Source organism: Poromitra crassiceps (genome assembly GCF_964638095.1).
Source record: "Poromitra crassiceps genome assembly, chromosome: 10".
Taxonomy (NCBI): domain Eukaryota; kingdom Metazoa; phylum Chordata; class Actinopteri; order Beryciformes; family Melamphaidae; genus Poromitra; species Poromitra crassiceps.
Genome location: NC_139631.1, coordinates 5305202 through 5316458, shown reverse-complemented (window position 1 = coordinate 5316458; position 11257 = coordinate 5305202). Strand labels below are relative to the sequence as shown.

At 43.3% G+C, this 11257-nt stretch overlaps 1 protein-coding gene across 1 annotated transcript; it reads left to right on the top strand.

Annotated features, from left to right (window-relative positions):
• Nucleotides 1-518: 518 nt before the first annotated feature.
• Nucleotides 519-10715, top strand: grsf1 (G-rich RNA sequence binding factor 1). Its single transcript, XM_083645142.1, has 13 exons — nt 519-897; nt 1869-2013; nt 2620-2775; nt 3904-4041; nt 4807-4945; nt 5208-5341; nt 6480-6617; nt 6842-6980; nt 8188-8315; nt 9148-9230; nt 9496-9631; nt 10181-10235; nt 10598-10715. The coding sequence occupies exons 1-13, from the start codon at nt 670-672 to the stop codon at nt 10599-10601; spliced, it is 1623 nt and encodes a 540-aa protein (XP_083501268.1). The 5' UTR covers nt 519-669; the 3' UTR covers nt 10602-10715.
• The last annotated feature ends 542 nt before the right edge of the window (nt 10716-11257 follow it).

Genomic DNA, 11257 nt, shown 5'->3' with positions numbered 1-11257 from the left:
AAGTAGCGCGAGACCCATTCCTGGCTGTTCATTGGCTAATGATTCTTGCATTTTGGTCCTCCGCTGACGCCACTCTCTTACTAGAGGACACTAACACACACACATTCAACATTCAGAGTCACAATCTGCAAGTTAGAGCGTAATCATCCATCCAAACCTCTAGATGGCGGTGTATGGGAGATTGCAGCGAGGAGGAAGAAGTGTTTGAGGAAGACATCCATCTTCGTCAAGTTCACAAGATTTGGTAGCAAAATTACTTCCCGTTTAGTGCTAAAACCGGAGTATTTTAACATTTTACACAGCTTTAAAATCACACAGTTGACGGTAACTATCCTCGGTGTAAAACAATCATCATTCGCCAGGTATGAAAAACATGACATACTTGTGTTACACGTATATGGTTCAACGTTTAAACATTTATTTCTGAAAAACCAGACAGGAAGTTCTCATATTTTGTTGCTGGCTTGATTCTCAGATGCTGCCCTTGACTGACCCACGTGAGCCGGTTGCTCGTCGGACTCGTTACAGCTTCCTTGCCTCCTACTTAGCCGACTGGTATAACTCATTTGACCAGTAAAGCCTACCAAAGTCTGCTTGGATATATACTGTATGCGTAGGCGTTAAGCGCTGTTTTATCTTCTGATTTGATGCCAAACGCGGAATGATACGATGTCTGGAAACTGTAAATCCGTGTTGTTTTTGTTGCATCGGTGTGTCGCAGCAAGCCATGTCAGGTTAACGTTATGCACAAGGCTGAAAACACGGGGAGGCGTGCTGGCAGGCAGGTGTGGCTTTCTCCAGCATCACACGTGGACAACAGCAAGGACCCTGTCCCTACAGAGCCTCTCCCCCCTTCAGCCTGCCCTGAAAACCAGCCAGCACAGCCTCTGTACCAAGGTTAGACACACTCCTCTCTCTCTCTCTCTTTCTCCCCTCTCTCCAGTCTCTTCTCTGTATGCTTTATTGTACAATTGTGGTTATTCTCTGAGACATGCTTGTGAGAATTAGGGCTACACAAGTAAACTTGACTTGTTAATGTTCAGCCTACTGCCATCATCACCTGTCCAGGCCCTGCAGATCCGTGTCACCCTGCAAGCACCCTGTTTTGGACTGCCACACTAAATAGCTACAATTTTCATATTCTTTTCATTTAATATCCTCATAAGTCTGTGGTTCTCAAACTTTTTCACGTCAAGGACCCCTAAACTGACACAAATTAGACCATGGAGATTTTGTCCCAGAGTACCCCATCTGATAAGATTTTAGCTTTTAAATGTTTTATTACAGAAAGTGTATGAAACCCATGACCAAAATTATCCCCCTTTTTGCTGGAGACCCCGTGGAACCCCCTCAAGGACCCCTGGGGTCCCCGCACCCCACTTCAAGAACCATTGTCATAAGTTATATCTTATTATCATATCTGGTCCTGTCCTATTCTGTCCTGTCATCCTTTAAAAACGTATACTAGATGAGCCTTTTTATGTTTAGCCTACACTTGTATTAGTACTACTTATTTATTTTCATTTGCCTAATTTAGGGATCTGTTGATCATATGCATATCTCACCATGCCATTCGATGGGGTTCACAATTCAACCAATATGATTTAATACATTAGAAGTCTGACTGCAGAATTATGTTAGGTGTCTCAGATCTTTGTAGCGATCATGGCACATTGAATGCAAACAACAACAATGTTAAAACGTCACAAGTGCAAATGTTTTTTTTTATGCCCCACGATAGTATTGTCACATTTTTGTACAGTATTATGATAGATTGAAATTCGATATATCATCCCTATTGTATTATTTTAATTCATCGATTGTTGCCTTCACCTATATAACATTTTGTTATTGTTTGTATCATCCAGGCAGGAGCCCCTTACGAAGATGAATACCCACCTCTGCCAGCCTATCAGTCGGGCTCTGAGCCAGAGAAGAAGGAGGTGTACATCATCCAGGCCAAAGGTCTGCCCTGGTCCTGCTCGGCCGAGGACCTTCTGCACTTCTTCTCTGGTGAGCACCTGGCTTTCATCGCAGCTGAAAGGTTGCTGACACGACCAGACATGGGGGCATCTGGGTAGTGGAGAGGCAAAAGTGCAAAAGCACTCGTCTACCACCGCAGAGACTCAGGTTCAATTCCTGGTAGCGGTACTTCCGGCTTGGTCAGACGTTCCTACAGACATAATTGGCCGTGCCTGCGAGTGGGGAAGCCAGTGGGGTATGAGTACTGGCCGTTGCACTAGTGCTTTCTCTGGTCAGTCTGTTCTGGGGGGAGGTGAACTGGGGGGAATAGCGTAATCCTCCCACTCGCTATGTCCTGCTGGTGAAACGCCTTGCTGTCAGGTGAGGGAGTGGATCAACGACCGGGACAGCAGGGGGAATTGGCCAAGTACAATTGGGGAGAAAATGGGGGGAAATTGTCCAATACTTGGCTTATGGTCACTGAGTGTTGCTTGCAGCAGATGTACACCAAATAAACTTGTTAAAACAGCGTTATGATATCCACTTGTGATGTGATGTGCTGTTCAGAATGCAGGATCATGATATCCACTTGTGATGTGATGTGCTGTTCAGAATGCAGGATCATGATATCCACTTGTGATGTGATGTGCTGTTCAGAATGCAGGATCCGCGACGGGGTGAAGGGGATCCATATGATTATGAACCGGAACGGGAAGCCGACAGGACGCGCCTTCGTCGAGATGGAGCACGAGGAGGACGTCGGCAAGGCGCTGGAGAAGCACAGGCACTACCTCGGCCCGCGCTACGTTGAAGGTTTGTGTGTTGGTTAGAACTCTGCCCTAAATAAACAAAAATGAACAATATAAACTGTGCAGTTTGATTCAGACGAAGGAAAATCTGCACCCGAACACTGTCTCTTTATTTGTATTTTTTTACAGCATAATATGGACTATTTGTGTTATAATTGTTACATTTTGTGGGCAGGCTGAGCAATAGCTTGAAGCTATAATCTGGTGCATGGCATCTCTTTGTTCTTTACTCAGAATGATTCATGTACATGCACACTGTCCCTGCCAAATAAACCCAATAAATAAAATGAATAAATAAGCCCAGAAGATCGGATACACCGATATGGGATATATTGGGATTTTTACAGATTTTTACATTTACAATTTTTAGCCATTCATTTGAGTGGGCCACGAAAATATCCTGAAAACTGACATTTAACATTTTATTGAACACATTCATCAACAGATACTGCTGCTGTGATTTTCAACTGACTGTCCAACGTTTCAGAACATAATTGGACCCAACAGCATTTTTACTGATAGAAGAGTGGAGGAGGGATACCATATTACCATTTAGGAGAGATCAGGTTTCTGAAACCGGTTGAACCTTTATTTTTAAATACAAATTTGAGTGTAAACGAAGAATAGACATGCAAAATGACACCTGACTGCATTATTGTCTTAAAAGCAGACTCTGTTGCTGAATCTGTTCACAAGCGCGTTAAATGTCATTTTTCAGGCTGTTTTTGCATGATGCGATCTTGGTGAGTAGTTCCATCGCTGGCTTGCTGGGGAATATAAGCAGGTCTCTGTCCTTCAGATGAGATGTGAAAGACCTCAGTCAGTCTATGAGGTCTATGAGGTGACCAACAATGATGTGTTCTGGTGTTGTCTCAGTCTACGAGGTGAGCAACAGTAATGTGTTCTGATGTGTTCTGGTGTTGTCTCAGTCTACGAGGTGACCAACAGTAATGTGTTCTGATGTGTTCTGGTGTTGTCTCAGTCTACGAGGTGACCAACAGCGATGTGTTCTGATGTGTTCTGGTGTTGTCTCAGTCTACGAGGTGACCAACAGTAATGTGTTCTGATGTGTTCTGTGTGTTGTCTCAGTCTACGAGGTGACCAACAGTAATGTGTTCTGGTGTTGTTTCAGTCTACGAGGTGACCAACAGCGATGCGGAGGCCGTGCTGAAGGAGTCGGTCCAGCAGGTCCCGGCCAGTGACGGTGTGGTGCTGCTCAGAGGGCTTCCCTTCAGCTGCACCGAGGACGACATCTCACACTTCTTTTCAGGTAGGAGGACGCACAATATGAGGGAAATCTGTGATGTGTGATAACATTGTTGGGACGATATCGATCGGAATTCAATATATATCACAATAACACAAATGTGACAATACGCATCATGGCGCAGGGAAAAAAAAAGTCACAATATTAGCTACCGTATATTTTATTCTGATTAGATTTGATTTCAATTTATTTGCGCTTTGTTATCAATTTGTTTTTTAGATTGTTTACATTTTAGCAAGCCGGTGCTAGGAAGATTTTGGGGCTGAGAAATAAACATAATTCTGCACTGCACAGGCAGACTTTGTTGTCATTTAAATTTTATTTAATTACACTGTACTGTGGTTGTGTCGCATCGTGAAGCGCATATCATGTATGTCGGTAAGCAGATCGTCCCATGCCTAGTAATAAATGATCGTCTTCCACGTTACAATAATACTTGAGAGAGTGTGTTAAAGGGGTTAAAGTAGGATTTGTACCATCCTGTAGCGTAGCACACCTGTTGTAGGGGGACTGATAGGGCTGTTGATCGATACCAGTAACTCAACGATTTAGCCAAGGCATTTCCCCCCCCTCGCCAGATGATTCTGTTGGATTTCTGCACCAATCAGCTAGTTTACTGCTGTCTGTTGTCTGCACTAATCAGCTAGCTTACTCTGTGTGTCAGTTACAGGCCACCGTAGGAAGAGATCTTAAGGTCTATCTAAACAGTACGAGTAAAGTGTTGCTGTGTTTTAAACAGTAAGAGTAAAGTGTTGCTGTGTTTTCCAGGTTTGGAGATCGTGGAGGGCGGAGTCACCGTGGTCCTGGACCACATGGGGAGGAACTCGGGCCAGGCCTATGTGCAGTTCTCCTCCCAGATAGCAGCTGACGAGGCTCTGCAGAGAGACAGGGAGGTCATAGGCAGCAGGTAGGAGGCGCTGTTTCATCTCTCTACTCTATGAGCCAAGAAGTAGACAACAAGTTCGACATGACATGACGGCTATTACACAGCATTGCAGAGATTGGTTTTGTCTTTTGTACCTGTTAACTAACGCTGTCATCAAGCCATAGTGGGATTTGACTCCCACTATTGACTCCCCCCCGGCACTCTGTTATAAAACTCTTGTCTTGTTTTCATGGCCGTATCCGTCTGTTTGCAACACACACCATGATGTCTGCAACCTCTCCAGATACATCGAGGTGTTTCCCAGCAGAAGCTCTGAGATCCACTCCAGCTGGAGGAGGATGGAGTCCACTCCTCAGTCTGCTCCGCTCTCAGCAGCCAGGAGGAGCGTCCCCGCCACACAGCCACAAACCAACACCGGTGAGTTCTCTCTTGTATCTGTTCCTCAGGTGAGGTCTCTCTTGTATCTGTTCCTCAGGTCCACGTCGTGTGTGTCACTGTGCCATAGAAATCACAGAAAGAATCCTACTAGAACTCACACACTATTCATAGTATTCCGATGATGTCACAAGCCTTTTTCCTACCAATATGGCGCGACAATACACACAGCTCATTGGCTGTAAGTGTCACTTGATTGTAATCACATGTTAATTGGTCACAATCACCTGTTGTTTTCCTACCAAAATGGCCGTGTGGTGATGCAACAGAATACTATCAATACGAGGGATCAGCCGAGCAGCATTTTGGTAAACAAACCGCGTCACTGGGTGGCAACGGCAATGGAACCCTATGGAGGCCAAGTGGCGCGAGGTGTGAGTGTCTGACTCTAGCCAGTTAACTCCGTTTACATTTTAAAAACTGCGACAGTTCACACAACTTTAACACGACGTGTATATATTATACATCAAACTCTTGAGCTACTTCTCACTCAGAATGTCAAAATATAAGCGATGTGGTTTTTGAGATATTAACGTTTGTTTGGCACAACTCATACTATTAACTGCCACTGGGTTCAGCATTTCTGGGTGTCAAGTGACGTCACGCTGATTCGTCCTATAGAAGAACTCAACTTATTGAGAGGGAGAAAAAAAGTCCCAAAACTGGAAAAGGTTTTATAATGTAAATTTGAATCAATGTGTTATTTGAGGATAGGGTCTCTTTAAGGAAGTAAAAACACAATTGAATGCTTTTTACTAGCCGCGGCAGCGATGGCTGGTATTGTTTTCACCTTGTGTCTGCGCGTACGTGCGTGCGTGTGGTCATCATGGCAAAATGTGGTCCTGGAGACACATATTGTAGTGGGAACTACCACAGAAGCACTTTTGAGTACTTTGCCAGGTGTTTTATATGTCCGTCTCTTTGTCTTTGGACAGATTTTGCGAACGCAATAGCGTCAAAACCGTGCAAGATGCAGAAAGTTTACAGGTGTGTAGTTGACATAAAAATGAAGGTCGAGTCCAAAAATGGCCGTGATCTGAGCAAAGGGGGCCCCCCCATGATTTTGCCAACGTGATAGCGTCAAAACTCAGCTCATGCCGTGTTCTGTGTGTTTTCTCAGTCTATGAGGGGACCAACAGTGATGCGGAGGCCATGCTGACGGAGTCAGTCCAGCAGGTCCCGGCCAGTGAAGGGGTGGTGCGGCTCAGAGGACTTCCCTTCAGCTGCACCGAGGACGACATCACACACTTCTTTTCAGGTAGGACCCCCCCTCCCCTCCCCTCCCCTCCCACCCGCAGACCTTACGCACACACACTGGACACGCCCGCTCAGGCCACTGGACTGTGACGGCTAACTCACTAACTTGCATGTTGCGTGCTAATAAATGGAGGTGGGACGATGCATCGGAATTCAATATATATCACAAAAGTGTAAAACACTTCAAGGTAAACGGTAAGAGTAAAGTGTCGCTGTGTTTTCCAGGTTTGGAGATCGTGGAGGACGGAGTGACCAGGGTCCTGGACCGCAGGGGGAGGACCTCGGGCGAGGCCTATGTGCAGTTCTCCTCCCGGGAAGCAGCTGACGAGGCTCTGCAGAGAGACAGGGAGGTCATAGGCAACAGGTAGGAGGCGCTGTTTCATCTCTACTGTATGAGCCAAGAAGTAGACAACAAGTTCGACATGACATGACGGCTATTACACAGCATTGCAGAGATTGGTTTCTGTTATACCTGCTAACTAACGCTGTCATCAAGCCATAGTGGGATTTTGGCTTTGTGGCTTAAGGTGCTGACAGGGTTCTGCGCAGCCTCGACTTGGAGCCTTGCCGTCGCCGAGCGGCGACAGAGAGACTGCATACTCGAACGTTAACTCGCCGCATTGGCTGCGGTACACCTCCAAAACACTAGGTGGCTTGTGGTACACTTACGTCCATTACATATGACGCTATCCTGTTGTTTACCAAGAACTTGCAATCATGTCGGTGGGGGGACATTTTATTGTCCCTCCATTTCAAAACTCATTCCGGTGAGCCTGCAGAAGGCTTTGCTAGATGAGGGACAAGCACTGTTAAATGAGGAAATTGCATTTCCTCATTCCTCACAACAAGTACGTCCAATCACAGCTCTCGTGCTGGTCACGTCACGTCCACGTTGACGACGCAGAGTCACATTTTCGAGGAGCTGCACGGCCCCTCCGCCGAGCTGCGGCGACCCCCTCGGCGCAGTCAGCGCCGGCGATTTCGCTCGAGCATAATTTGCGCTTTATGATTAGATCAGATTAGATGGCACAAAACAATACAAACATTATTTTGACTGAGCCAGAAAGAAGGGCCTTAGAATGCAGTAACTCATCTATACTGTAAATAAGCAAGTCAGAATCAGTTTAAGACACCATGAAATGCAAAATAACTTAAATAAATAACAATAACAAAAATTCCTTTTTTAACCTTTTCACCAAAACAAACTTTCTTCATTTCAAAAGTAACAGATATGTTTCAAATTAAGAACGAACACTTGTGCTGTGAAGAGATTAATTTCAAAAACAAAAAAAGACTCCCACTCTCCCATATTGACTGCTGGTATGAAAGTTAAGCACATAGGTCAATATTGAATTTAGGAGTCGTCTTACAGTAAGACATTTGCTTATATAATATTTCACTTTTGGAGCACAGAATCATTTATACTTTTTAAATATTGCCTGATGAATTCCAGGTTGCACCCTTCCCCCCCTACATGTATATCCAGCACTCTGTTATGAAACCATTCTGTTGTTTTCATGGCCCTATCCATCTGTTTGCAACACACACCATGATGTCTGCAACCTCTCCAGATACATCGAGGTATTTCCCAGCAGAAGCTCTGAGATCCACTCCAGCTGGATGGAGTCCACTCCTCAGTCTGCTCCGCTCTCAGCAGCCAGGAGGAGCGTCCCCGCCACACAGCCACAAACCAACACCGGTGAGGGCTCTCTTGTAACTACAGTATTACTCAGGTGCTTTGTGTTTAAAAAAAATCATAGAACGAATCCTACAAGAAGTCACACTGATAGAACAGGAGGAAATCTAAAATCTAAAAGAGGCCAACAGATTAAAAAATAACAACAAAAAAGAAATTGATTGCATGGGGTGCAAAAAGGAGGGAAAAAGTCTAATTGTGATTATTTGATAGAATATTGCAGTTGTGATTTAAACTGATTCGTATCACAAATAAATATATCTATATCTATCTATATATACAGTATATATATATACTGTATATATATATATATATATATATATATATATATTCAAACTTTTAAGTTGATTAAAGAAAAGTGATTTTGTTAAAACAAAAATAGATGTCAGTATGCAGGATTTACCGAGTTGAATATGATGAAAGGTTTTGATTCACGGACCAAAGATTACCTGCAGCTCCAAGACACCATTTTGGACTCCCCTCTCTCTCAAGCAATCAATTGTGAGATTTTGAAATTGCAGTTGGTATTGCAATTTTATTATCATTATTATTTGATTGTTGAGCTCTAATTCATATGGTTTGAGTTTTAGTCAGTCATTTTTTTGGTATGTGTATTTGAATGTTGTTGTTGTCCGGCCGCTATAGTTGGATTCATACGCAGCTGTCAATCAAAATGGCCTCAGATAAAAAGCCGTTTTGTCAAAATGCTTCCTTTTATCCTCTCCCTTTGAAGAGGGCGGGTCCTCTCACTTTCAGTACTTTTTATTCAGGGTTAGGGGTTAGGGCTGTTTCAGCTGTACTTAATAACAATGCCAATCACTATCTGTTCCCGCAGCTTTCCGTCAGAGCTCCGTCCCAGAACATTACGTTCACATGAGAGGCCTTCCCTTCCAAGTGACGGGACAAGACGTCGTCCAGGTAAAACATCTACAGCTCGCCCCATAGTTACACCTGGCAACTGGGCTCACACCCTGTTCTGTTTCTGGAGTAGAAGAGACTTTAATGACCCCCCCCCCCCCCCAATAATAAAATAATTATTCATTACATTGTCAGTTAGCAGACTTTGCAACTGCTGCTATTCAATTTTCACATTTGGCAAAACAGTCATCACAGTAGTTCAAACCTCAATAATTAATGGCTGTGCAGATGACTTTAACATGATTTTCATGTCTTTATCTTCCAGTTCTTCTCTCCTTTAGCTCTGTCTAAGATCCTTATTGAATGCGGGCCTGATGGGATGTCCAGCGGAGAGGCGGACGTGTTCTTCACCTGCCACCAGGACGCAGTCCACGCCATGTCCAGAGACAAGCAGCACCTGGGTCAGTCTGCTGTTTAAAACACAGTTCCAACAAAGGGCCTTAGAAGTGCGACGGTCACAACAGATTTTGAAATGACATAATGTCAGTTTAATCATGTTCATGTTATTCAGTGTTTGATGTCCCCAGTCCCTGTGTTTCATAATATTAATTGTAGTAATTACATTCAAAAGTGCATCTCAGTTGTCATCGTAGTGGATTGCACTAATCTAATAGTGTAGATGAGATAATGCACAGATGAGTGTGAGGAAATAAATTCTTTTCAGGTATTTGTCAAAAAATAGTTTCATTATCTGAAGTCTGAGCAACTCTAGCAGTATGTACTGTATATATTTGTTTTTCATCATTATGGTCATTTAGAAGTAATTTGAAATTAACTTAAATGTTTCTTGGATTCATCTGTGGCATGGCAAGACATTTGTATGAATCTAAAGTAGCTCTAACAGCTCTGTCTGCTCAGTCTTGTCTTACAAATGTTAAAAGAGTTGTTCACTGTAGAACTGAGTCACTGTGATGTTTCCACTTAACATCTGAATCCCTTCTTCTTTTTAGGAGAGAGATACATCGAGCTGTTCCTGAACTCTGTACCAGAGACTAATAACAAAGGGTGAGAAATATTGAATTAAAAATAAATTTCAGCAAAATGTATGCGAAAGCCTTATGCTGCATTCCAGGGATTCAGGAAAATCCATCTTTCTACCGGGAGAAATGCCATGGAAATTAATTTCTCAACTCGAAAAGTTCCCAAGATAGTTATCAGATGACTTTATTAGTAGGATGGCAGTTTTTCTGTGTGGATTTCAGTGCGGCTTTGTCTTTGTAAGGAAGGGCGGTGTTTGAGATCAAAGTGCAGCTCTTTCTAGCCCTTTTTGTGGATTTACTGCTTTGACCTGTGCCACATTTGCTGCATACTTGTCAGTAGATCAACTGCCCTCCAGGTGGAATTTAATAATTTATTTCTTCCTACAGGTGAATACCCACTGGAAAAGACAGATCCCAAACATATGTGCAGGAGTATTGTATTTATTTTCCATGGGCTGACAAGAATTGAATATCCAACAATAAACATTCCTGACGGCAAAAGAAACAGCCTGTGTCTGAAACTGATTTCACTAATGGTTACTTGGATGGAAATAGTGAATAACACTAATTTCAACTAGATTCATGATGTTTGATATCTACATGATATCCACTTGACACTAAGTAGGCTACAACAGGAAACCACATGTACACCATCAAATATCAACAAAATAACATAATATCATAAACTGATTTCTTTGTTAACAAATGCTGTTGTTAATTTCTTTTTAAAAGATGTCTTACTCGAAATCTGGGTTAGACGTAGTGGTAGCTTGTTCCAGTTTGCATAGCTCTATACATTACTGTCTTCTTTACAGCATTGGTTTTAGGTATTGGTAATGTGAAGTGTCTCATAAAGCCATGTCTGGTGTCATAAGTGTCTATTGGTGTGTGTTAGCTGTGAATATAAGTGTGTAGGTTTTCTTAAGGCACAAATGTTCCATATGGGCTAGGCTGCATGCCAGTCTCTCTTCCACCATTATCCATGAGAGTCTGGCATGCATCCCTTCCACATTGTCCCTCATTGAGCAGTGAAGAGCAAGGCGGGCA